The 24,502-nt window shown below is 40.4% G+C and overlaps 3 protein-coding genes across 3 annotated transcripts; 2 read left to right on the top strand and 1 right to left on the bottom strand.

Annotated features, from left to right (window-relative positions):
- Positions 1-1,426: 1,426 nt before the first annotated feature.
- LOC132162845 (uncharacterized) lies at positions 1,427-2,251 on the bottom strand. The gene has a single exon (XM_059573065.1). It carries the CDS (start codon positions 2,249-2,251, stop codon positions 1,427-1,429), a length of 825 nt encoding a protein of 274 aa, XP_059429048.1.
- Positions 2,252-8,950: 6,699 nt separating this feature from the next.
- LOC132164760 (proteasome subunit beta type-6-like) lies at positions 8,951-9,747 on the top strand. Its single transcript, XM_059575315.1, has 3 exons — positions 8,951-9,020; positions 9,107-9,181; positions 9,461-9,747. The coding sequence occupies exons 1-3, from the start codon at positions 9,000-9,002 to the stop codon at positions 9,590-9,592; spliced, it is 228 nt and encodes a 75-aa protein (XP_059431298.1). The 5' UTR covers positions 8,951-8,999; the 3' UTR covers positions 9,593-9,747.
- Positions 9,748-16,602: 6,855 nt separating this feature from the next.
- LOC132162844 (uncharacterized) lies at positions 16,603-17,643 on the top strand. Its single transcript, XM_059573063.1, has one exon. The coding sequence runs from the start codon at positions 16,603-16,605 to the stop codon at positions 17,641-17,643; it is 1,041 nt and encodes a 346-aa protein (XP_059429046.1).
- The last annotated feature ends 6,859 nt before the right edge of the window (positions 17,644-24,502 follow it).

The raw sequence follows: 24,502 nt of genomic DNA, 5'->3' as shown, positions 1-24,502 counted from the left end.
GGCCTTCTGGATGCATATAGATCTAGTTATAACCAGAAAAAGCGTCCATAAAGCTTAACAGGCCATATCCAGCTGTTGAGTCTATCAACGCATCAATGCGTGGCAGAGGAAAGTTGTCTTTCGGGCATGCTTTGTTGAGGTCTGTAAAGTCTACACACATTCTCCACTTCCCGTTGGATTTTTTGACCAGCACCACATTGGCCAACCAGTCAGGATAATATACCTCCTCTATAAACCGGGCCTTGAGCAATTTTTCTACTTCCCCAGCGATGGCCATATTCCGCTCGAGGGCAAACTTCCTTCGCTTCTGTCTTACTGGCTTCATGCTTGGGTCCACATTGAGTTGGTGGAGAATGTCATCGGGACTGATTCCCAGCATATCCTCATGAGTCCACGCAAATACTTCCATATTTCCTCGGAGGAAAGTTACGAGAGCGTCTCGGATTCCCGAGGCGAGCTATGTTCCAACCTTTACTACTTTTCCCTCTCCCAGCTTCACGTCTTCCAAGGGCTCGGCAAGTTCCCCTTTTAGGGGATCTTTGCTTCGGCTACCCACCACGCCGACCGTCAAAGGGCAGGATCTGATTTCTTCAAAGAAATATTATAACATTTCCTTGCTGCAGCTTGATCTCCTCTTACCTCTCCTACTCCATCCTCTGTGGGAATCTTCATCATCAAATGGTAAGTTGAGGTTACAGCCTTCAACTTATTAAGGGACGGTCGACCAATGATCGCATTGTACGCAGATGGTCGATCGATCACCAAGAAGTCCACTATAGTTGTACACTGTCTAAGAGCTGTCCCCATTGTAACCGGAAGGGAGATGAGTCCCATTGGCTGGACTTGTTCTCCAGCAAACCCTACCAATGGTGAATCAAATGGTTGCATCCTGTCTCGGTCAACACCCATCTGTTTGAAGACCGGCCAATATAAAATGTCAGCCGAACTACCATTGTCCACCAAGACTCGGTGGATTTTATGGTTGGCAACCGTTAGCGTAACTACTACTGCATCATCATGGGAGAATATTACCCCATAGCGTCCTCTTCAGAGAAGGATATAGCCATTACCTCCTTCTTCGCTACTTCTGAACTATCGACAATACTTAGTCATGAGCCTTCGTTCTTCTTGCGTAAGCTTTTCTAGATGAACTAGAAATTCCTCCACCAGCTAGTCCTCCCGAAATGGTGTGAATCTCCCTTACTACATCGTGATGGCGAGGCTAATGGGCATCCCGGTCTCGTCTCGGTTCTGCCTGCTGATTGTGTATCAGTTCAACATACCGATCTTCTCTCGGCCTTACTTATCGGTTTCTGGGAATTTCTCAGTTTCCTTCTAGTAACGGGGGCTCCTCATTCCTTCCTCGATTCCTCTCATCTGCCAGAAATTTCACCAACTTCCTATTTCTGATGTGATTCTCAATCTCCTATCTCAAGGTTATGCATTCCTCGGTTAAATGACCATGGTCACGATAATACTCGTAGTATTTTTGAGGATCACGTCTCTTAGGGTCCCCTTTCAACTTGCTTGGCCATTTGAAGGCAGGATCCCTCCTTATCTCCATGAATACCTCAGTCATGCTAGTATTTAGTGGAGTGAACTTCGGGCTCTGCAACTTCCGAGGGTCCATCCTTGGGTACGATTGGACCATTTTCCCTGATTTCTTCACATTCTTCTCTTTCTTCTTTCCAACACTAGCCGGTGCTGCCTTCACAATACTACTCTTGGCTTCAATTTCTTCCCTTTGAGACTTCATGAGAGCTTTGACAGTTTCTTCCTGATTAATGTACTCGTCAGCCTTTTTCATAAATTGACTGAGAGTCACTAACTTAGAACTTTTCGACAACTCAGCCATCAGTGGCCTTTCTGCCCTTACCATGTGCATCAAAGCATCAAGTACTGTTTGCTCACTCGGATTTTCAATAATCAGCTTCTCCTGGTTGAATCTAAGCATGAATTCCTTTAGTGACTCCTCTTTCCCTTGAACAAGGGATAGCAAATAAGTCAGATTTTTCTTCCTCTTTCGGGTAGCCAAGAACTGACTTAAGAAGAGGCGTCCAAGAGTCTTGAAATCATCTATTGAATTGGCGAGGAGCCTACCAAACCAATCCTTAGCTACTCCAGCCAAAGTTAAGGGGAAAGCCCTACATGAAATCTCATCTGGGGTACCATGAAGGGTGAAATGCGCATGAAGACTTTCCATATGGTGCGTTGGATCCCCAATACCATCATAGGTATTAACTCGGGGCATCTTGAATTTGTCAGGGATGGGGAAATTCAGTGAAGGGCAGATTCGTGTTCTCAATGAACTCCCCTGCATTGGACTGATCTCCGCCATTGGCTATCAGGAGGACCACCTCTTCGTATTTTTTCTTAAGATCCTGCAAATCAGCATTAACGTTGCTCTCGCTATGCCCTTCAGTATGACGATCCTCCTGGCGGGGAGACTGCTCCCGTCGAGATCTAGTACGACAAGACCTCTTGGGATTCACCCGCTGACTGTCTTCTACATTCTGGACAGTTGTATGATGGCTGGCTTGAACTGAAGTTGCGTCATCCTCGTGATCAGAACCTCAAGGCCTCTTCCCCCTATGAATTTCAGCGCGTCTCTCCTTCTTGCGCCTATCTTCGTGTCTTTTAGCCCTCCTCTCTTCCCGTTCTTGATCCCCTCGGCTATTTCTACCTTCAACAACAGTGAGCCTAGTGGCGAGATCTTCATTTTGCTTTTGCAAAGCCTTCATGGATTCGGTCATCTGCTTTATGAATCCAGCTAAGTCAGGAGGTGCTCCAGTAGCTGCGCGAGGTATGTCAGGTTGAGGCACCAATTGAGAGGGAGCGTGTAGTCACCATATCAGAATGATAAGAATTAATCAAATGAAAAGGAAGTTTCCCATAGACGACGCCAAACTGTTGATACACAGTTTTCCAGGATGGTGACGTGGCACACCTTAAGGTGGTGCTGACAACTTCGTGAAACGCTTCAGGCCACACACAGAAAAGAACAAACAGGATTAGAGCTCCTATTGGTGTCCCTGCGGGGGAGCTCCGATGCCTAAGTTAGAATTTGACGACAGAATGGCTAAGCAACCAAAATTTTCAGAATCAAGATTGTGCTTACCTTTGATGGAAATCGGGACTTCTATTTATAGGCATGAAGTGGAATTTGTTCCCCGTACGTCTCGGGATACCTATCCCTAAATATCTGTTTCCCAGTTATTTGATACAGGTAGGAATCCTGGGACAAGGTGATAAGGTTTTGTTTTGAGTTTAAACAACCTTTTGAATTTGAATAACAGCTTATCCCGCTTGTATAGGGATTGTTCGTAGGTGGATAACCTTCTATGCTATAGAAAGGTTTTTTTGAATGTGAGATAATGTTCACTGGGACTAGTTTGAATATTTGCATATCCTTAGTTGTAAAATGACCGTTTCACCCTTGGCATTTGACTATTTGCTTTCGAGTTGCGTCTCGGACTTCGCATCAGATACCTCCCGAGGAGTGGTCTCAGATTCGAATCCGAGACCTCCTCGAGGAAAGATTGTCTTAGGCCTTGTCGGGTATTCCGTTTAGTCAAGATCGGGCTTGGGGCCTGTTGGGCTTTTAGAACTGATCCACGGCCCAACAAGTTCTTTGAACATCACAAAACTGCAATTTGGGATCGAATTCCCATTGCTGTATTTCACATGAAAGGAGAAGCTCTCAATTGGTTTCATGAGATTGAAGGTCTTGGGTTGTATAACAAGTGGAAAAAAATTGTTGAAGCATTACAGTTCAGGTTTCAAAAAGATGATGCAAGGACACAAGAAGCAAATCAGAGGGCTTTTGACAATCTGAATGAAATATTGAGCGAAGGGGTGGGGCAAGATCTTGTACAAGAAGACGCAAACGACATGCTAATCCGGAAAATCCCTACTCCATTAGAGGGTGTCGACGATCAAACGACAGAAAGCTTTGACGATATCAGCCAGAACATGGCCAACAACGATGATGCTTTAGATTGGTTTTCCGGGTGCGAGTTCATGGATTGTAAGAAGCTACACTTGATTCATGAGAAGGTGGAGATCAAACAAGAAATCAAGAACGAAGAATTGGGGGAGCAAGATTTGGTGAAAAATTTTTCGAATTTTGAGAGGCTTTCTTGCAATGAAGTGCAGTTTGATAAAACTCCGCAAAGAAAGTTAGATGATGGTGTCTTCTTTCTTTGATGCCTCAGATGGTGTTTTGATCCAGGCAAGAAGCATTACTTGGGCGTTTGAGAAGAAGGGAGGAAGAAGATACGGCTAGGGTTGGCTTGCAAAAAGAGAAAGGCATGAACATTTTTGAGGAAGTGAAAATTGGTCTGCAGTTGTTCAATAAAGTGGCTATGGCGACTGAGAAGAAGAGAGGGAGAAGAACGCCTTGTGCGTTTGGGGAGAAGAACTAATAGGAGGGACATATGGCGCAAGGAGTGTGGTGGAAAGAAGTGGCTGGCAACTTGGCACATTCTGCGTGGTGCAGAGAAAAGAGTTGGAAAGCATTACAATAATGCTTGACAACTGGATGGAAACGTTGCCGTTGGGATATATGAGGAATTAGTCTATGGGCTGGAGGAAAGGATTCTGCTGGTTGCGAGTTGGGCTTTTAGTTGTTATGGAATGGAAATTAGATTAGCTCTACTCAAATCAGCCTTAGAGATTCTTGAGCTTCTCGAAGTATCCATTCCCTATTATCATCCCATCTTTCATATTCAATCCATCTATCCATTCCATTGTCCATTCAAATATCTCAAATTACATATAAGAACTAGAAAATATGTTACAAGAACCTCTCTAATCTAGGAAAACATTGAACATGATCAAGACCAAGATACAGTAACATAATGAAAATCAGCAAAGAATCTAATTCAAAATATATGAGCTAAAACACCCACAGTTTATACCTCCTTCAAGAGAGAAAAAAAAAAAAAAAATCCCAACACAAATTCTCGCCGCAACAATTACGACTTAAAAACAAAAACTCGAAAAAACGAAAGCTCTAAGAACAAAAAATCTTCGAATGAAATAGCAATAAGGATATTTTCAGTTGAAGAAGGTAAATTATTTAATCAACAAACCCTAATTTTAAATATGCGATACGTTCTTCAATTTGGAAATGAAAAGGAAATTTTTTTGAGAGTTGAACGAATCTGATAAACCCTAACGTGAAACGACATCGCACTAGGCATATCGAATCGTGAATGAGTTATCTCTTTGAAAATTGAGTCACTTCGACCGGTTGAGATGCTTGGAGAGTTGAGGTTCTGCTAGTTCTGAGTCGGATCGGCTAGACTCAGGAAGTATAATAATCAACAAAATTATATGAATAAAGAAAAGGGTAAAGTCCACATGCCCCCCTCAAACTAGGATTGAGATTTCTTAAAATTCTCCTTAAATTTGAGATTCTCAAATTCATAAATCCCAGTCGTCTATCTCATCTAAGCATCTAAAATAAATCATATTTTGGGAGACATTGTCAATTGGGTGGTAGTTTGAGGGGATATGTGGAAATAACAAAATTGGGCAACTGGATCGCACGTGCTAGAGGTATAAGTATAACACACCTTCTTTTTCTTTTTCTTTTTACTTTTTTCTTTTTTTTTTTTCTTTTTTTTTTCTTTTTCTTTTTTAGTTTGGATCTTACATGGATACCTTTTTTTTTTAACGCAAAGAAATATTTTTGTTTACTTTCTCAAAATAACAATTTATTTTTAAATTAACTAGAAGTGATTTTAATGTACTATTCCCATTTTCAAATAAAAAAATAATAACAAGAACAAAATTGGGAAAGTGGTATAAAGCAAGTAGATTTATTTACAATGAGAGAGTATATGAGGATAAATAATATTATAAAATAATGAATAAATTTATATTAATGGATAGATTTTAGACTCATTTATATTGTAAATTATATATTTTTATTCATAATTCATTGTATTAATTTATAAAATTTATAGACCATTAAATAAACTATTTCCCATCTCTCGGATGAGAAGCTTTAAATCACACAACAGTTATTCCCTCTAAAATAACTATTTCAGAGGAATAAATGTCAATCAAATGGCCAAATAGTTGTTTGAAACTATTTCATTACCTTTAGATTTTGCCTACTAAAACATTACTCAATTAAAAAGTAGCTTGCAAAGAAGGTAATCAAAAGCAAATATACACATGGTTAAGAACGCCTTTCGTACAGGTCAGAACTTACCCGACAAAGAAATTTGCTACCTTAAGACTATTTTAGTTACGGCTGCCGATCATCGAGGCTTTGGTTGCTAGCTCCTATAGTCCCACATGTCATCAAGTCACCAACTTCATTGACCTTCTAACATTGGGCTGGCATCAACCCCATACACGGTTTTAAGACTTTGCAAAGACTTGTGGGAATCCCATTTTAACTAAAAATTATTGTGGTTCCAAAGGATCCAGTTACAAGAGAACTAGGAATAGAGAACTCCCCTCATTCGAATGACTTAACATTATACTCTTACACAATGTGAAGACATTTTAATTCGAGTGATGTTACATACTCAACTCTCATCCTACTAGGTTGATGGATCAACCTTTAAAAAAAAAAAAAAATCAATGACTGATGGGTACTACAACATTAGGTCAATGAGATGGGAGCTGAGTATTTAGAATTACTTTTAATACAACCTATAAATCGCCAAGTAATACTAAAAGTTCTTCTTATTTCACTTTTGTGTCCCTTCAAAAATAATGTTGCTTTTAAAAATCATTATTAGGCTTGTAATTGATTATTGTTGAATTTTAATCAAATAGTAATTTTAAAAACTACCTCATTTTTAGAGAGATACAAGATAAACTTCTAGAATTACTTTAAATCGTTCCATCTAAGATTTGGTCATAAAGTCGTCGTTCATTTAATCTCATACTAAACATGGCCATGGCTCTAATATCAAATTATAAAAACTTCAAATAAAATTTATCCTTAAATTGGCTTGCAAAGAAAAAGTGCTCAAGACATATATATATATATATATACACACTATAGGGTTAATATCGCACTTAAATCACGTGAAATACTTAGAACTGTAACAAGGACCCAAAGTACCTAAAAGATACATAGGCATAGAAAATTGACATTAAATTCTTCCAATATTAATCGTTTTCACCTCAAATGATAAAAAAAATCCATAATCCTCACTCTTCCACATTTTCATTTTCTGCAAATCCGCTTGTTGAACTCTTAAATTCAAAATTGGTTCACCTCACTAGCCCAAAAGGGAAAGAGCATCACATTGTACAATTAGAATTACGAATAACAAATCATGACAAAGCATAAGTATAAGACTTAACCCGACACGTTTAATTAAATGGATTCAACCTTTCAACCAAATTCACTAATTTTGTGTTAAATTCATATCAAATTTGCAAGTAATGTAAAAAATTACCAACTAATATCAATATATGCAATTTTATATCAGTAATTTCCAAAAGCCAAGGAAACCGCGAAATAGTCCAGAGTTGGCCTGAGCAGCAAATATTTCCCCTTGAATCCATGGTTATATGCAATTTTATATCAGTAATTTCCAAAAGCCAAGGAAACCGCGAAATAGTCCAGAGTTGGCCTGAGCAGCAAATATTTCCCCTTGAATCCATGGTTACAGTCTCACGTTTACAGCATATAGCTGGTGGATCAAGCACATAAATGTAATCCAAGGCAGAATTGAGACATCAAATAAAACAATTAATACCAAAAACACCCTCTTTTTTTTTTTTTTTGGACATGACTGCACAAGAGGGTGAAGGGGAATTCAAATTAGAGACCTCCACTTTATGAAGTGTGATCTCTAACCGATTGAGCTACCTTTAAGGGACAATACCAAAAACACCCTAAAACGTTAGTTAAGTACACAATTACTTTGAGAATAAGAATGAATTTTCTTGTGAATATAAGAAGTTGGAGGAGCAGCTACACGTGGAAGAGAAAGATGTCTACGGGGTGATTTTCTTGAAAAGAGGGTTGGGGAATTGGCCGAGATGAAGGGAAGGGTGGTGGTGGTCTTGAGAGCTTTATTGCTCGGTGATGACAATGTAACAATTGAAGCAGAAGCAGAGGCCAAGAGTAGCGCTGCCATTACCATTGGATTCTTTCAAAATTTATCACAGAGAGAGAGAGAGAGAGAGAGGGTTGCTCTGTTTTTGCTCTTGCATGAAAGTTTGAAATGGCTGTGAACTGATGTGTCCAAATCTCATTGGCTGATTTTTAGGTATTGTAAGAAATTATTTTTTGGCAGAAAAATGACCTCCACAATTTTGAGGGATGTAACTTGCAAGCAACTACTAGAAAGATCAATTAAATTACAAATTGCCTACCAAGAAAGTGAAACTAGTATAAAAATCTAAATGTAAAAAGTAACATTATTCACCATCTATGTTATGTAATAGTCCACTAGCGTTGTGGCATATGAGCAAAGCCGTTAGAGATATATTATTTTTCAACTGACGTGACATGCTCAACGCATTTTTAGATAATTTAATTTTATAGTAACAAGGTCTGGGGTCGCTGCTTTAGTTTCCTTTGTTTGATATGATTGCTTTCTTGCTTTGGACAGATTAATATATAAAAATAACAAATAACAAATAAAAAAATTGCTTGCTCATAGTTGACTATTTTCGTTTTCTTCTTGTACCTCATAAATTTAATCGTGTTTTACAGTGCATTGAGGATCTAAATAGAGTTGATTTTGACAGTTTATATATATATGTTGGAGAAGAATAGGATCTAACTATGTTGGCTTTATCATGATATTTGGACAGTTGGACTTAGCAGAACATGTTACAAACTGGCCTAATCGTTGGTGGGTGGGAATTCTTTATGATGTAATCTTCATTAGCAACTTGAATGCAATATGTTTGCTTGAGTATGGCATTCAGTTTGACATGCTTTGTGTTCCACTTCCACAGGATCTGGCTCTAGTTACTTCTATGGATTTTTCGATCAAGCATGGAAGGAAGGAATGACCAAGGATGAAGCTGAGGTATGTAGATGACCCTTGATGCATGCAAATGCAAAATCAGTTGCTGCCTTCCTTGGAATAAATCAAACTTTTTTGCTTTACTGCAGCAACTAGTGGTGAAGGCAGTTTCCCTTGCCATTGCTCGAGATGGTGCTAGTGGTGGTGTTGTTCGCACTGTCATTGCAAGATTTATATTGGACTCTCATAGTAACTAAGAAGATAAATACTAGGGGTGCTAACTCTTTTATTACTAGAAGTTTACTAAACTGATGTGTAGCTAATTCATTGGAGAAAAATAAAACAATTAATTAAGATAAATGTAACAAGTACCAATGAATGAGTTACACATCAGTTTAATAAGCTTATATTAAAAGAGTTAGTACTCCTAATATTTCTCAACTAAGAAATGCCAATTACGCTTTGCACATGCTCATAAATTGACTGAAAAACTTTTGGTGCAGATAAATTCTGAGGGAGTGACAAGAAACTTCTACCCTGGGGACAAACTTCCATTGTGGCATGAGGAATTGGAGCCGCAGAATTCAGTCTTGGACATACTCAACACTTCTAGTCCTGAGCCAATGAACATTTGATGTGGAGGATCTCAATGTTGATAGCTACACTATTTATTTCTTTTTGCTGCAATCTCTGTTTTATAGACAGGAACAGGATTGAAATCTTTTGTCTTGGAGAACAGTTCATATACCATATGTTGGTGGATATATTTCTGATTCAATCTAAGGCTCTGGAAAATGTTTTTAGCGGAAAAATATTGAGTTAAAAAAAAAAAAATGTTTAAGGTCTAAGAAAATGACAGATATTTCCTTTGGTTTGGAAGAAATATCCTTCAATTCATATAAAATATAATATTTTAAGAAATTTACCTGCCCCTGGTAGAATACTTTAAGAATTTTAGAAGATCTTAATCCTAATCCATGAATTCAAATTTATTTAAATCCCAACTACTGTTTTCAAATTGAATGGTTGAAATTTTGCCATATATATATATATATATATATATATATATTTTTGAGAAAAGTTGCGATTGCATTATATTAAATCAAAGAGAACACATAGCAGAAATATCTGCATGCAAAGAGTCCCGTATACAGTCCGGGGGGTCGTATAACCACACCCTATTGACATTTCCATGCTTAGCAACAGCTGCAAGGACATGTGCCACATGATTTCCTTCTCGACGAACATAGCCCATCTCCCAAGTCGTAATAGAACTCAAAGCCACTAGGATATCTGCTATCAGATGACCTCGGCTACTTTGATCAGGCCTCCGTAAATTGACCGCATCAACTACAGTTCGTGCATCCCTCTCCAGTTGAACCTGTCTCATTCCTAACTCCTTGCAGAAGTTTGCTGTCACAGTAGCCCCCATCGCCTCTGCAGACATGGGATCTACAAAACCAGCACAGGTCACGCATTTTGCTGCCCACATTCTCCCAAGGTGGTCCCGAACAACCATCCCTATGCCAAATCTTCCCTGTTTCCTGTCAATACTGGCATCCCAGTTTGCCTTGAGAAAACCGAAGGGGGGAGCCTTCCATGTAGTAGCTGTTGTAGCTTCCGAGTTTTCGTTTTTACTCTTCAGAGCATCCTCCAGTGCCTTCAATTCTTCTGTCGCCCTTACTGCTTGCTGGACAATAAGACATGGATGCAGGAAAGGACCACCGTGTATCACTTCATTGCGCCGAAGCCAAATACGCCGTGCTATCCCAACGAATTGGTAGAATTCCGTCGCATCACATTTAGCCAATATCCCTTCCACCAAGGAGAGGAAATTTGGTCCTGCATACCTGCTCTTTTGGAACTTTATACAACCTGCTCCCCAAACATCCCTTGCAGCGGGACATTGCCACTTTGATATGTAGTTTCCTCCTCCTTCTCACAGATGGGACAGCCAGAGTTGGTAATCACCTTCCGAGAGCATAGATTCACTCTAGTAGGGAGAGTTTCATGGCATGCACGCCAGAGGAAGTGCTTTTCAGCATTTGAAATATTAAAATTCCAGAGCTTACCCCATAAAGTGCTAGCACGAGTCCGGGAGGAACCCTCAGCCTTGTTGATCTCTTCTCGTTCTTTTTGCATATGATATGCACTTCTTACCGTAAACACACCTTTTGCTATTCCCCTCCATATGAGAGTATCCTCTTGATCCGTCAAACTTATGGGCACCGATTGTATGGCAAGGGTCTCCTCCCTAGAAAAAATCTGCTTCAAAAGGTCTTGATCCCACCATTTTGTGTCTACATCAATAAGTTGAGAGACCGTGGCATCTGGTTCAAGCACTGAAGGAGGTGAATACACCATATAAGTGGTTGGTGACTAGAGCCATTTATCCTTCCAAATGCGAACCTTTTTCCCATTCCCGACTCTCCAAAACAGCCCCTCTCGAACCAGGTCACACGTCCCTTGAACACTCCTCCAAGCAAAAGAAGGTATTTTCCCTAAAGGAGCATCAAGGACCAAACAACTCGGATAGTACTTGGCCTTCATAATCCTTGCAATTAGGCTTTCCGGTGTCTTCCATAGGCGCCAATTTGCTTTGCCAACAAAGCTTGATTGAAACAACCAAAGTCTCGGAAGCCCATACCCCCCTGAGTCTTAGAGAGACCCATCTTGCTCCAACTCATCCAGTGGATCCGTTTCTCCTTTTCTTGGTGCCCCCAAAAAAACCTCGCCATCAGAGAATTTATCTCCGAGCACAACGCCTTTGGAATCTTGAACACACTCATACAATAGGTAGGGATCGCCTGCACCACCACTTTTAGCAATATTTCTTTCCCGGCTTGGGACAAGAACTTGAGCTTCCAATCCTGGAGTCGTTTCCACACTTTCTCCTTAATACTCTTGAAGGCTCTCGTCCGTGACCGTCCCACCAAAGCGGGCAGCCCCAAGTATGTGTCGTAACGTTGATTCATTGGAATCCCCGCTAGCTCCTGTAACTGTCTTCGGTCCTCCATGGGAGTATTTCGGCTAAAGAAAATGGCCGTCTTATTGCTATTCATTTTCTGCCCCGAAGCCACTTCATAAGCATGTAATATAGAAGATAACTGATTCCATTGAATTATATTTGACCTGCAAAACAGTAAACTGTCATCTGCAAAAAAGAGGTGGCTTATTTCGGGGCCTCCTTTCGAAGTGGGAACTCCCATCAACAGCCCATCTCTATTCGCACGAGTGATCATAGCGCTCAAAGCTTCAGCACAAATCAAAAACAAATAGGGTGATATGGGGTCCCCTTGCCTAATACCCCGGGTAGGGGTAATAAGGCCATGGGGATTCCCATTAACAAGAATCGAGTATTGCACCGATTTGACACACATCATAACAAGAGCTATCCACCGCTCGTTGAAACCCATACGTTCCATCACTGCTTCTAGAAAACCCCACTCCACCCTATCATAAGCTTTACTCATATCGAGCTTGACAGCCACGAAACCTTTTTTTCCCCACATCCCCGTATGCATTGTATGTAAGGTTTCATAGGCAGCAAGTATATTGTCCGAGATAAGGCGTCCCGGAATAAAGGCACTTTGCATAGGAGCAATGATAAGGGGCAATATATTTTTCAAACGATTAGCTAATACTTTGGAGATAAGTTTATATAAGACATTACATAAACTTATAGGCCTATATTCAGTAACACTCATGGGATTTTTCACTTTAGGAATAAGGGTAATATGAGTCAAATTAAGGGCTTGAAGCATCACTCCCGAATTTAGTATATCAAGCAAAGCTCCACATACCTCATCCTTCATCGTAGACCAATTTTTTTGGAAAAAGCATGCATTCAGCCCGTCTGGACCCGGTGCTTTTAAAGGCGCCATTTGGAAAAGAGTTGTGGTGATCTCCTCGGCCAGAAAAGGCCTCATCAAGGCGGCATTCATCTCGTCAGACACACAACAAGCAACCGGCTGTATACAGGGTGAGTAATCACCAATTGGTCCCCTAGAGAACAGGTTTGTGAAATAATTGACAAAGGCTTTCCCTACCCCCTTTGTTGTATTCCACGTCCGTCCCATTTCATCTTGAATCAGTCGCACTTGGTTACGTCGTCGTTTGGAATTTGCACAAGCATGATAGTATTTGGTATTGCGATCACCAAATTTTAACCATTCCTCCTTGGCCCGTTGTCTCCACCATAATTCCTCCTTGTCCAACAAAATTTGTATTTCGAATTTTAATTTTTTTAACTTCTTCTCCAGTAGCCGTATCCTCCCTGGTTTGGAGCAATAAAAGCCTCCTTTGCAATTTTTTAATTAATTCCTAGTCCCTGCCTTTGTGCTTCCTTCTCCACTGGATTACCTCATTAACACACCCTTTTAATTTGGAGTCAAGGTGGTCCCACCGTGTGGAATTTTGGTTGTCTTGCATCCAACTTCTCTTTATAACTTCTATGCAGCCTTCATCCAATCCCCAGCTCGCCTCAAAGTGGAATCTTCTACTCTGTCTGGCTAAATCATGGGTTCCCAACACGTTCAACATGAGAGGTGCGTGATCTGAATTTATGGCGGCGTACACGCCAATCTCTGCATTAGGAAATAAATTCCGCCAAAAGAGATTGGCTACCCCCCGATCGAGTCGTTCTCTAACAAGAGCTTCTCCCTCTTGACAATTGCTCCATGTGTACTTAGGTCCGAAATAACCCAAATCCGTCAAAGCACATTCTTCCAATGTTTGTTGGAAGGCTTGCATGAGATTTCTCTGTCTTAAATTACCACCACATTTTTCCGTCATTGATAAGACTTCATTAAAATCTTCAATGCATTGCCATGGTTCCGGGTTCAATTGGGCTAAAAATTTTAGAAGGTTCCACGCCTCAAAACGTTTAGTCGCGTCCGGATGCCCATAGAAGCCAGTGAGCTTCCATTGTACAGCCAATTGTTGATTATGAATTATGGCATTTATATGCCGGCAACTGAAGTTTTGAATCTCCACCTTGCTTCCGGCCTCCCAAAGGAGCGCCAATCCTCCGCTCTTCCCTAAACTCTCCACCACAAACATGTTAGCAAAACCCACCATAATTTTATTTTCTTTCACCATTCGGCGAAGTTCGTGAACTGTCTGAGGGTTCTTAAGCCCTCGGTAGTTCCAGCTAAGGATGGTCATGTCGGTTGGCGGGGCTGGTCTCCAGCCTCCGCCATCCCCGAACCATCATATGAATCATTGTTATCACTCCCCGCACAAATCTTCTTGGCATTCGCAGGGACATATACTTCACCTTCGGCTCCCCTCTTTTCCTGACTGTTTGAAGAAATCAACTCTGCCTCTTGCAAAATTATCTCATCCCTCTCTTTTCTTTTCCACGACAGCCCCCTTGTACTTTGAGTAACCCCGTTCGTCTTACTGGAGCTGTTCCCTTCAGTGGCTCCTCGAACCGATTTTTCCACATCAGCTAGAACCAAACCTTTGTATGGGCCCCTCGGGCTTGAAAAGATACCATTAAAGCCCATCGACCGCATAGGTGGGCTTTCGCCATTCTCACCCTACCCGCCAATCGACCTCCCAGTTGGTGCCAACTGTGTTTTATTAATGGGAGATAAAGCCCTTGATATACCTGCCTTAGAAACAACTAGATTCTTTCCCTTTGCAGAGACTTGCCGTTTTGCCTTTCTTGTAGTGGACTGATTTTCAAAATTGTTCCCTCATTATTCCAACCCGTTTCCCCGCCGTTTTCATCTGTGTTTCACTTTGGAAAGTTGACGTAAATTCTCCATGTTTCGCGCCTGAAGATCCGTTTTCATCTTTTGTGGCTTGTGCATGTTGACTTTCCATAAAAGTTCCATCGCCGTCCTTCCCTTCCCCGGCAGCCGTATTTCTCCTTGTTCGACCATCTCTCCGTCGGCCATGGTGATCATCCCGTCGCGCCCAGTCTTCTGAATTAGACTGTGCGTCTCTCACATATTCTGTTTTGCCCGTCTGAAAATCATAGAACCTTTCCCTTTTCCTCGTAGGGGAGTTGGCTTTCATCCACGGGCCATATTGGGTAGGTTCCGCCTAGTTTCGTATAGTACTTCTCTTTGGGCATCCTTCAGAACCATGGCAAATTACCCCACAGTGGTAGCATAGCTTTGGTAATTTTTCGTATTTAAAGCCCACCAATGTTGATTTCCCCTCAAATTTCAACATTCGCCCTCGTGGAAGAGGCTTGAACAGATCAATCATTATCTTGACCTGGAGAAACTCCCCCCAACCAATTCCATCCTTATCCGTGTCTACCTCTCCCACCTGCCCAACTATGGACCCAAGTTTATAACCCACTTCTCTTCCCATACATGCCAGAGGCAAATTCATCATTCTTACCCAGAAATAAGCCTTATAAAAGGTTAATTCCAATGGTGATGTGCGCCCATCAAAGTCTTCGACTAGGAAAAGGTTACTTTCAAACACCCAAGGCCTGCCCTCGAGGACCCGGACCTTGTCCCTTGCTCGCTCAAACTCAATCAGAAATAAATTATCTCCCAGAACTTTGAAAGTAAGAGCCCCACCTAGCCTCCACCATCGCAATAATGTCTCTTTGATTGTCTCCTTACTCACAAATCTCTCCGATACTAGTTTGCCTACGATGCAGGATTGTCCTCTCTGCACAGCTTTTGTAACTTCATCCCCCTGGACCTCAATCTCTATCCCTTCTGCATCAGAAAGGGAAAAATTGGCCCACCGATGTGTGAGTTCATTCGCCATGGTTGTTGATCGCCACCAAAAATCAATCTACTCTCAATAATCGCAGTGAATTATGAGAAAAAACTCCTTCTCATCTATGGTAGAGAGAAAACTCCTTTGTGAACCCAAACAAAGGAATGAGGAGTGAGGAGATATGATATATGATAAACTGTCATTGAGGAATGAGGAGATAAATCTATTACGTGGGGGATTCTGGGACCGAAATTTCTGGGATCAACCGTGTGGAAAAGGCTAATACGATGTATGGCAGTTATGAGGAACATGCTTGTGAGAGGGGCACTAAAGGAAAGGAGGTGATTGTGGGAGATTTACATGTGCTCAAATGTGTGGAGGAGGAGAACACGTTGCATGGCAATAATGAGGTTTGTGGTTTCAGAAGGATTATTAAAGGAAAGGAAGTGTTAGTGGGAGACTTACCCCATACTGATGCTGACATGGTAAAAATGAGCCCAATGGTTTCAAAGTCTATGGGGCTTGTTTCTACTACTTGCATAGTTGATAAAACCAAAGAGAGAGTTAGTGGGCCTAATACGAATATGGAGACTTCAAGGATGGATTTTGTGTTTAATTCTGTGGCTATTGAAAAGGGAACTCAGCTCAGTGATTGTACAGTGCAGCAAGGAGGGTCTGAAAATATAAATAGTGCACTAGCTCATGAAGACAGTGTGGTTATGAGAAGTGGAATTCCTGGGGTTAAAGGCTGGAAAAGGCAAGCCCGTAGTAATAAACAGACTGGGACATCTCACCCTGTGGGGGTTTCCAGTAGGCGTAAAAGGGCGGTGAATGAGAAAGCTAACACAGTGGAGACTATGGAAGTGGTTAAAAAAGCCAGGAAGATGGTTGTTAGTCTTGATGAAACAACTGAAGAGTTGGCGGCGGCTGTGGTTCAGTCCTGCCAACAGCCATGAATCTTATTAGTTGGAACTGTCGGGGGCTTGGGAACCCCCGGGCAGTTCGTGATCTTTGCCAAATGGTAAAGGAGAAAAGACCCACTCTTTTGTTTCTTATGGAGACAAAGAGTATAAAACATAAGCTGGAAGGTGTTCGAACAAAGCTGGGATTTGAAGGTTTATTTGCTGTGGATCCTATAGGAAGAAGTGGTGGGGTAGCATTATTCTGGAAGGAAGCAGGGTGTTTGGAGATTCAAAACTTCACACGACGACATATCAATGCGGTGGTGCATTCTCCTGGCTGTGATAATTATTGGACACTAACTTGTTTTTATGGCCATCCGGAAAGTGCAAAGAGACATGAATCATGGGCGTTACTTAATCATCTTAAGTCTTTCCTCCCCAAGGCTTGGTTATGCATTGGCGATTTCAATGAGATTGTAGAGCAAGAGGAGAAGGTGGGTGGCGATGTCCGTAGAGAATCTCAGATGGAACAGTTTCGTATGGTGCTAGAGGACTGTGGTTTAAGTGATATGGGGTACAAGGGCTCTAAATTTACATGGACTAATTGCCATAAGGATGGGACCTTTATGAAAGAAAGGCTTGATCGGGCTGTTGCGAATAGAGCTTGGTGTGAAATGTATATCAACCGTGAAGTTCAAGTACTAGCAGCAAGATCGAGTGATCATAAGCCGCTGCTTTTAAAAATATTTGATGCTGAAATAGCCCAGCCCAATTATCATAAAAGCTTCAAATTTGAAGCAAAATGGCTGGCTGATGGAGAGTGTATGGAGGTAATAAAGAAGGCATGGGAGATGGGAGTTGACGGTGGAATTGGGATGCAAACAGCAAGGCTAAAACTTGCCCAGTGTCAGACGCAGCTTATGCGGTGGAGTGCCAGGAAATATGGTGATGCCGAGAGAGTTTTCAAAAGAAAAACAAAGCAACTTGAGGTATTACAACGGCAAGAGAGTGAGGCAAATTTGGCAGCAATTCAAACGCTTAAAAGGGAGATTGATTTTCTTCTTGAGCAAGAGGATATCAAATGGAAGTAGCGTGCGAAGCAAAGTTGGTATCAAAAGGGTGATCGTAATACTCCGTTTTTTCATGCTTGGGCTAACCATCGACGTAGAGTTAACCGAATTGTGAAAATAAAAGATGAACAAGGCAAGGAGTGGAAAAAACAAAATGAAATTGGGGAGGCATTCACACAATTTTTCCAAGGTTTGTTTATGGCTGGAGAGAATTCTGGGGTGGAAGAGTGCTTGGCTAACTTGGAGCCTAGGGTGTCGAATGATATGAATGCAAGTCTGTTACGGGATTTTACTATGGTGGAGGTGGAAACAGCCCTAAAGCAAATGCACCCACTCAAATCCCCGGGTCCGAATGGCTTCTCGGCTTGCTTCTATCAAAATTCATGGCCAACAGTGAAAATGGAGGTATGTCAGGCAGTGTTGGGTTTTTTAAATTATGATATTTTTGATGTTGATCTTAATTCGACTTATATTGCATTAATTCCTAAGATCAAAACTCCTTCTAGTGTTACCGACTATAGACCTATCAGTTTGTGTAATGTGCTTTATAAGCTGATAGCAAAGGTTCTTGCTAATCGTTTGAAAAGAGTGCTAAACCTTATAATTTCTCCCACTCAAAGCGCTTTCATTCTTGGGAGACTAATCACAGACAATATAATTGTGGCTTTTGAGGCAATGCATACCATGGATAGTCGGATGAAAGGGAGGGAAGGCTTTATGGCTCTGAAATTAGATATGAGCAAAGCATGTGATAGAGTCGAGTGGGACTTTCTAGAGGTGATAATGAGGAAGTTAGGGTTTGCAAATAGGTGGGTTAATTTAATGATGACATGTGTCAGAACAGTGACATTTTCGGTATTGATTCATGGCAAGCCTTATGGGAAAATTACTCCATCTAGGGGATCCACTGTCGCCGTACTTCTTTATTCTGTGTGCGGAGGGGCTAAGTTTGCTTCTTCACAAAGCATAAACAGATAGGCAAATCACAAGTCTTCCTATTACATGAGGGGGGATGCGGCTTAATCACCTTTTCTTTGCAGATGATAGCTTGCTTTTCTGCAAGGCAAATATTTTTGAGTGGCTGCGTATCCAACATGTTTTGGAGATTTATGAAAAGGCATCTGGGCAGAAAAGTAATAGAAACAAAACTTCGATTTTCTTCAGTCGAAACACAAAGAGGGAAGCTAAGGAACATATTATATCAGTTGCGGGAATTAGCTCCACGAGAAGATATGAGAAGTATCTTGGTCTCCTGGCTCTAGTTGGAAGATCAAGAGTAGGAGCTTTTCAAAGCCTAAAGGGTCGAATTTGGGAGCGCATCAATGGGTGGAAAGAAAAATTCCTGTCATAAGCAGGCAAAGAAGTCTTGTTAAAAGCGGTCATTCAGGCTATACCGACGTATACTATGAGTGTTTTTCAATTACCCAAGACTCTTTGTAGGGATATTAATTCCATGATGTCCAAGTTTTGGTGGGGGCACAAAGAAAATAACTCTCGTATTGCATGGATGAGTTGGGAGAAATTGGGTTTGGCTAAGGAGAAGGGTGGAATGGGGTATAGAGATTTGGAATGTTTTAATATGGCACTTTTGGCGAAACAAGGGTGGCGTCTCCTTCAAAATCCAAATTCTATGGTGGCAAGAGTGCTCAAGGAAAAGTATTATCCGAGAGTTTCTTTTCTTGATTCCAGTTTGGGAAAAAGACCCTCTTTTGTTTGGCGGAGTGTATGGAATGCAAGAACATTACTGGAAGAGGGATTGATGTGGCGGGTAGGTGATGGAACTTCTATTAAAATCTGGAAAGATCGTTGGATTCCTGTGCCTTCAACATATTCCATAAATCTACTGTGAGGGTGTTAGGACAGGATGCAAAGGTAAGCACTCTTATTGATGAAGACACAGGTGGTGGAATATACCACTTGTGAAGGAGGTTTTCAGGAAGGAAGAAGCTGCCCTGGTGTGTAGTATTCCAATCTGCCCGGGGAGACAACATCATAGAAGGGTTTGGGTGGGTACGAAAAATGGTGTTTTTTCAGTGAAGAGTGCGTACCATTTGGCTAAAGAAATGTCTGAGGCAATTAAAGGAAGCTGTTCGGATAATACCATCAGATCAAAGCAATGGAAGGCGGTTTGGCAAATTAAGGGACCCATGGTAGTGAAGACTTTTCTTTGGCAAGCTTGTAATGATATTTTGCCGACAAGGGTTAATATCCATAAAAAAGGTAATATATCTGATCCCATGTGCCCAATTTGTGGTTTGTTTGGTGAAACTGTTGGGCATGTATTGTGGACGTGTCCAGCTGCTGTGGATGTTTGGGCAGAATGTACGAAATTGATACAAAAATGCTCTTCAACTGAAGTTTCGTTTGTCCATGTGCTGGAAATGTTACATGGGCGTCTGGAGGAAGATGGGATGCAGTTGGTGGCAGTAATTGCAAGACTTCTCTGGCTACGAAGGAATAAAGTTATTTTTTGTGGTGATTTTCAATCCCCCTCAACACTGCATAAGTTGGCTCAGGAACAGGTGGACTTGTTTATGAAACAGAGGAGGGGAGGTGCGTGCAACGTCCTCAGTAATCGAATCCAGTAATGCAAAGGTGGCATACTCCTCCTGTTGGTGTTGTAAAGATTAATTGGGATGCGGCTGTAGACAAAGATGGGGAAAAAATGGGGATAGGAATCATAGCCCGTGATCATAATGGGCTGATTCTTGCTGCACAGGTGGCGTCAAGACAGTATATTACCGATCCTACAATGGCGGAAGCACTGGCAGCTTGGAAAATGGCTGAATTATATGTGTTATGGAGTTCTATGATGTCATTCTGGAAGGTGATTCTATGGAAATTGTTCAAGCTTTGGGTATGGAGGAATGTACATGGGGCTGTTATGGTCCTTTGATTAATGATGTGAAGCTGCTTCTACAAAGTACTCATCAATGGAGTGTTTGTCATGTGAAACGTACAGGAAATATGGCAGCCCACCGACTTGCTAAGTTGGCTTTATCTTTGGGTGAGGAGAGATTGTGGAGAGAGGACTACCCTTGGTATGTCCGTGATTCTGTAATTGATGACATTTCTGTGTAATGAAGCTTATTTTACCCTTTCAAAAAAAAAAATCTATTAAATTTGAAAAAATTATTGATATTTGACATGGTAAAATACTTCAAAATTTTAGAAGATCTTGGTAGCGTGTTATATACAATTAATTAACTAAATAAGTATTAATAATTTTTCTTAAAAATAATCAACGTTAAAAAAAAAAAAAATTAAAAAAAAAAAAAAACTGAATAATTTAATTAGGAATTAATGATTAGGGTTGCAAGAATTCCGCTAATAATTAAAGTCGAATTGGGAATTCAAAGAATGTGGATCCTCCTTTGCATTTTAGATTTTACAAATATTAGGGGGCAATTAATCCCATTAAGGAAACAAAATCCACCAATTTGAATATCAAACATGCATGATTCATTCTTATCAATAGTCTCTTCACTACTTATAAATACCCAATTGCATGCATGCAACAAAGCCAATATCCTCTCAATCTATCTCTCTTTTCGCAGTGTAATATGTGAAGGACAATGATGGCCAAGTTATGTGCTTCCATTTACTTGCTTCTACTCGTATTCATCTCAGGTATATATGTTCGAAAAACTCATATATTTCAAATTTCACAATAGGAAAGCTCACATAAGTCTGATTAATGTTAGTTGTCTTAAGTCTTACTGATCTCTTAGTAAAGCTATAGCTCAACCAGACTTGAGGAAATATCTGCTATTTTTCACGGTCTAGGCCCCTCTTGTCATTGGTTCCCAAAAAGTAGATGATACTATGACCAATATGCCCATACCGTCTAGGTTCCTCGTGTCATTGGTTCCTAGAAAATAGATGATACTATGACCATACCCATATATAGTATCCACAGTTGGTCGTCCTCTTATACCCTTTATGTATGCTTAACGGAAGGCGATAGAATCCATGCATCCATCATTTTTTTTTTCTTTTTTTAATTTTTTTTGTTGATATTAATTAATTTGTAGTGAAAAGTATGGTTCCAACGGCGAACGCCAATTGTGAGATGGCGGTGATCGGTGGTGGTTGTCCTAATCAGAATGAATGCATGCTGACATGTCAGCCTTGTTACCGAGGTATCGGGGTAATCTCAGCGTTCTGCCGCCCTACTAGCGGAGAAATTCGATACGAGCAATGTGTTTGTAGTTTTAAGAAAGGAGCCCCTTGCCCCCCAGTTGGTCCACCAAAATGTCCCAGGCCTCCTGCTACTTTATTATATATCAATCAAACTAGTGATAAGTAGTACTTTGTAACACCATTATTAATGCTTCAAATATATCAATAAACAGCTTTTGCATGTGCAATAATATATATTTCATGACCAATTAATATAAGTTCTCTATACAATTTTGGGCATATATTCTGTTTAAATTCTCAACTTTTGGACAAAGATTGATTCAAAAGTAGTTTCTAATGCCTATGCCTACTAAGCAAACAGTTTGAAACTAATAATAAATTTATTAAAAAAAAATTAATGTAATTTTTGTCTTTTTACTGTTCTTTGAGACATTTCTGAATAATTCTAGGTGATCTACTTATGTTCTACTAAGAATGATTTAGTTATTAAAATTACCATTGAGCTTGTGATTGATCATTATTGAATTTTGATCAAATGGTGATTTTAATAGCCACATCATTCTTAGAGGGACACAAGTAGGACACAAATAGGCCACATAGAATTACTCGACATTTCTTGATAGTTTAAGGAAACACTGACAATATCACCAACAATTAAGAAACTCCGAAAGGAAAACCCTCTTTTGGAGACAAATGCACGTACGTTAGACCATAAGCAATAGATACAAGAATTAAAAGCATTTCAGTTCTTGGTTGTGATCTTTTTTAATTCATAATAAATTCTAGATTTCCAAGGGCAATCCCATGAGAGATATGGTATTTAGCCATTCTCTTATCATTTTCAGCTGACGTGTCATGTTCAATTCATCATTAGATCAATCTTAAACAAAATAATTAAAAAAAAAAAAAAAAAAAAAAGAGGAATGATTAGGGTCAATATTTTGCCCATATTTTTTCTATCTCATCTTACAAATCAACCATTAGATTTGTGGACCCGCATAAGTCATGGTAGACCCCACCAGGGACGGAACTAGGAATTGAGACGAGGGGGGACGAATTTTTTTTTTTTTTTTTTTTTTTTAAAGAGATAAAATATTAATTTTAAAAGAATTATAAGAATGTTAAACGAAATAAAAATGGACAGTGGAGCATGTTGGATCAACTTGGTAAGGGGGAGCATCAAACCTGGCCTTAAATATGGAAAGCCATGATATCAAATATACCACAACTTAAAACCTTGCATTACAATGAAACGCACAGCTTAACATCTAACAATACACCAAACCAAAACGCACAGCTTAACATCTAACAATACACCTAACCAAAACGCATAACCAACACAGAGTCTTCATAAGTGGGTGCCAGCTTTCCACTTCTTCTCGAGAATTCCACCATTTCGACACCTGAGCAACCATTTTCAAATGACATAGCCACTCACTAGTCCATCTCTAAAAACTCCTTTCCTCCAACTCCAGACGTGAAGATGGTTCTACTCTTTGGACAGGGGAGACGAATACCGTAGGATTGGGGGGAACAAATGTTAACAATTAGGGGAACTCTTCATTCAAAACCCCTTAATAGTAGAAGTCTTAAAAAAATTTGCAGGGGCAGTCGCCCCCCAACCTTTAACGTGGGTCCGCCCCTGGACCCCACAAATTTAATGGTTGATCTATTAAATTTGTATGAGAATATGGAAGAAATACCGGCAAATTATTGATACAAATCATTTCTAAAAAAAAAAAAAAAAAAACTATGGAAGATTAAGTATGACATATTCAAATTAGATATGGGTCAGCATATTAATACCCATATTAAGTTATTATCAAGACCCTCCTAACTTTTTAGAACAACTTTATGATAGAATAATTTAATTAAGAATTGATGATTAAGGTTACAAGAATTCTGCCAGCAATTAAAGTTGTATCAAGAATTCAAAGAATGTGGATCCTCGCATTTAATTTAGATTTTACAGATAAAAGGGACAATCCCATTAAGGAAACACAATTCACGAATTTGAATATCAAGCATTCATGACTCTTCACTACTGATAAATACCCAACCGCACGCATGTAGTAAAGCCAATATCCATTCGATCAATCTCTCTTTTTGCAATTGTGACTTGTGAAGGACAAAGATGGCCAAGTTATGTGCTTCTTTCTACTTGCTTCTACTCGTATTCATCTCAGGTATATATGATCAAAAAACCCGTATGCTTAACTCCCTAGCAGTTGGCCACGCACCAGTGTGCAGATTTGAATCCCGCAATAAAAATCCTCACATAAGCCTGATCAACGTTAGTCATCTTGGGCCTCACTGATGCCCTGGTAGAAGTGGGTCGGGCTTGGAAAAGTGCTTGCGGTTTTTCACCATCTAGAGCCCTCATGTCATTCGTTGCCAACGGATAGATGCTACTATGACCATGCTCAGATATAGTACCCATAGTTGGTCTTCCTCTCAAACCCTTTACGACGTTTATGTATGCTTGACTGAGGGAGAGAGGGTGCATGCATGCATCATTTTTTTTTTTTTCCTTTATAATTTGTTTTGTTGGTATTAATTAATTTGCAGTGAAAACTATGGTTCCAACGGCGAATGCCAATTGTGAACTAGTGGTGATTGGTGGTGGTTGTCTTGATAAGAATGCATGCATGGAGACATGTCATCCTTGTTATCGGAGTGTCGGGATAATCTCGGCATTCTGCCGCCCTGCCGGCGGAGGAATTCCTTTCACTCAATG

Source organism: Corylus avellana, chromosome ca10 (genome assembly GCF_901000735.1).
Source record: "Corylus avellana chromosome ca10, CavTom2PMs-1.0".
Taxonomy (NCBI): Eukaryota; Viridiplantae; Streptophyta; class Magnoliopsida; order Fagales; family Betulaceae; genus Corylus; species Corylus avellana.
This window is presented reverse-complemented; position numbering and strand designations above follow the sequence as displayed.

What these genes read in the sequence shown, in the direction of transcription:
- LOC132162845 (XM_059573065.1), bottom strand. Translation starts at nt 2,251, where the DNA reads ATGCCCCGAGTTAATACCTATGATGGTATTGGGGATCCAACGCACCAT.
- LOC132164760 (XM_059575315.1), top strand. Translation starts at nt 9,000, where the DNA reads ATGACCAAGGATGAAGCTGAG. An exon ending in TGACCAAGGATGAAGCTGAG is followed by an intron (nt 9,021 to 9,106) that starts GTATGTAGATGA and finishes GCTTTACTGCAG; the next exon opens with CAACTAGTGGTGAAGGCAGT. An exon ending in GTGTTGTTCGCACTGTCATT is followed by an intron (nt 9,182 to 9,460) that starts GCAAGATTTATA and finishes CTTTTGGTGCAG; the next exon opens with ATAAATTCTGAGGGAGTGAC.
- LOC132162844 (XM_059573063.1), top strand. Translation starts at nt 16,603, where the DNA reads ATGAATCTTATTAGTTGGAACTGTCGGGGGCTTGGGAACCCCCGGGCA.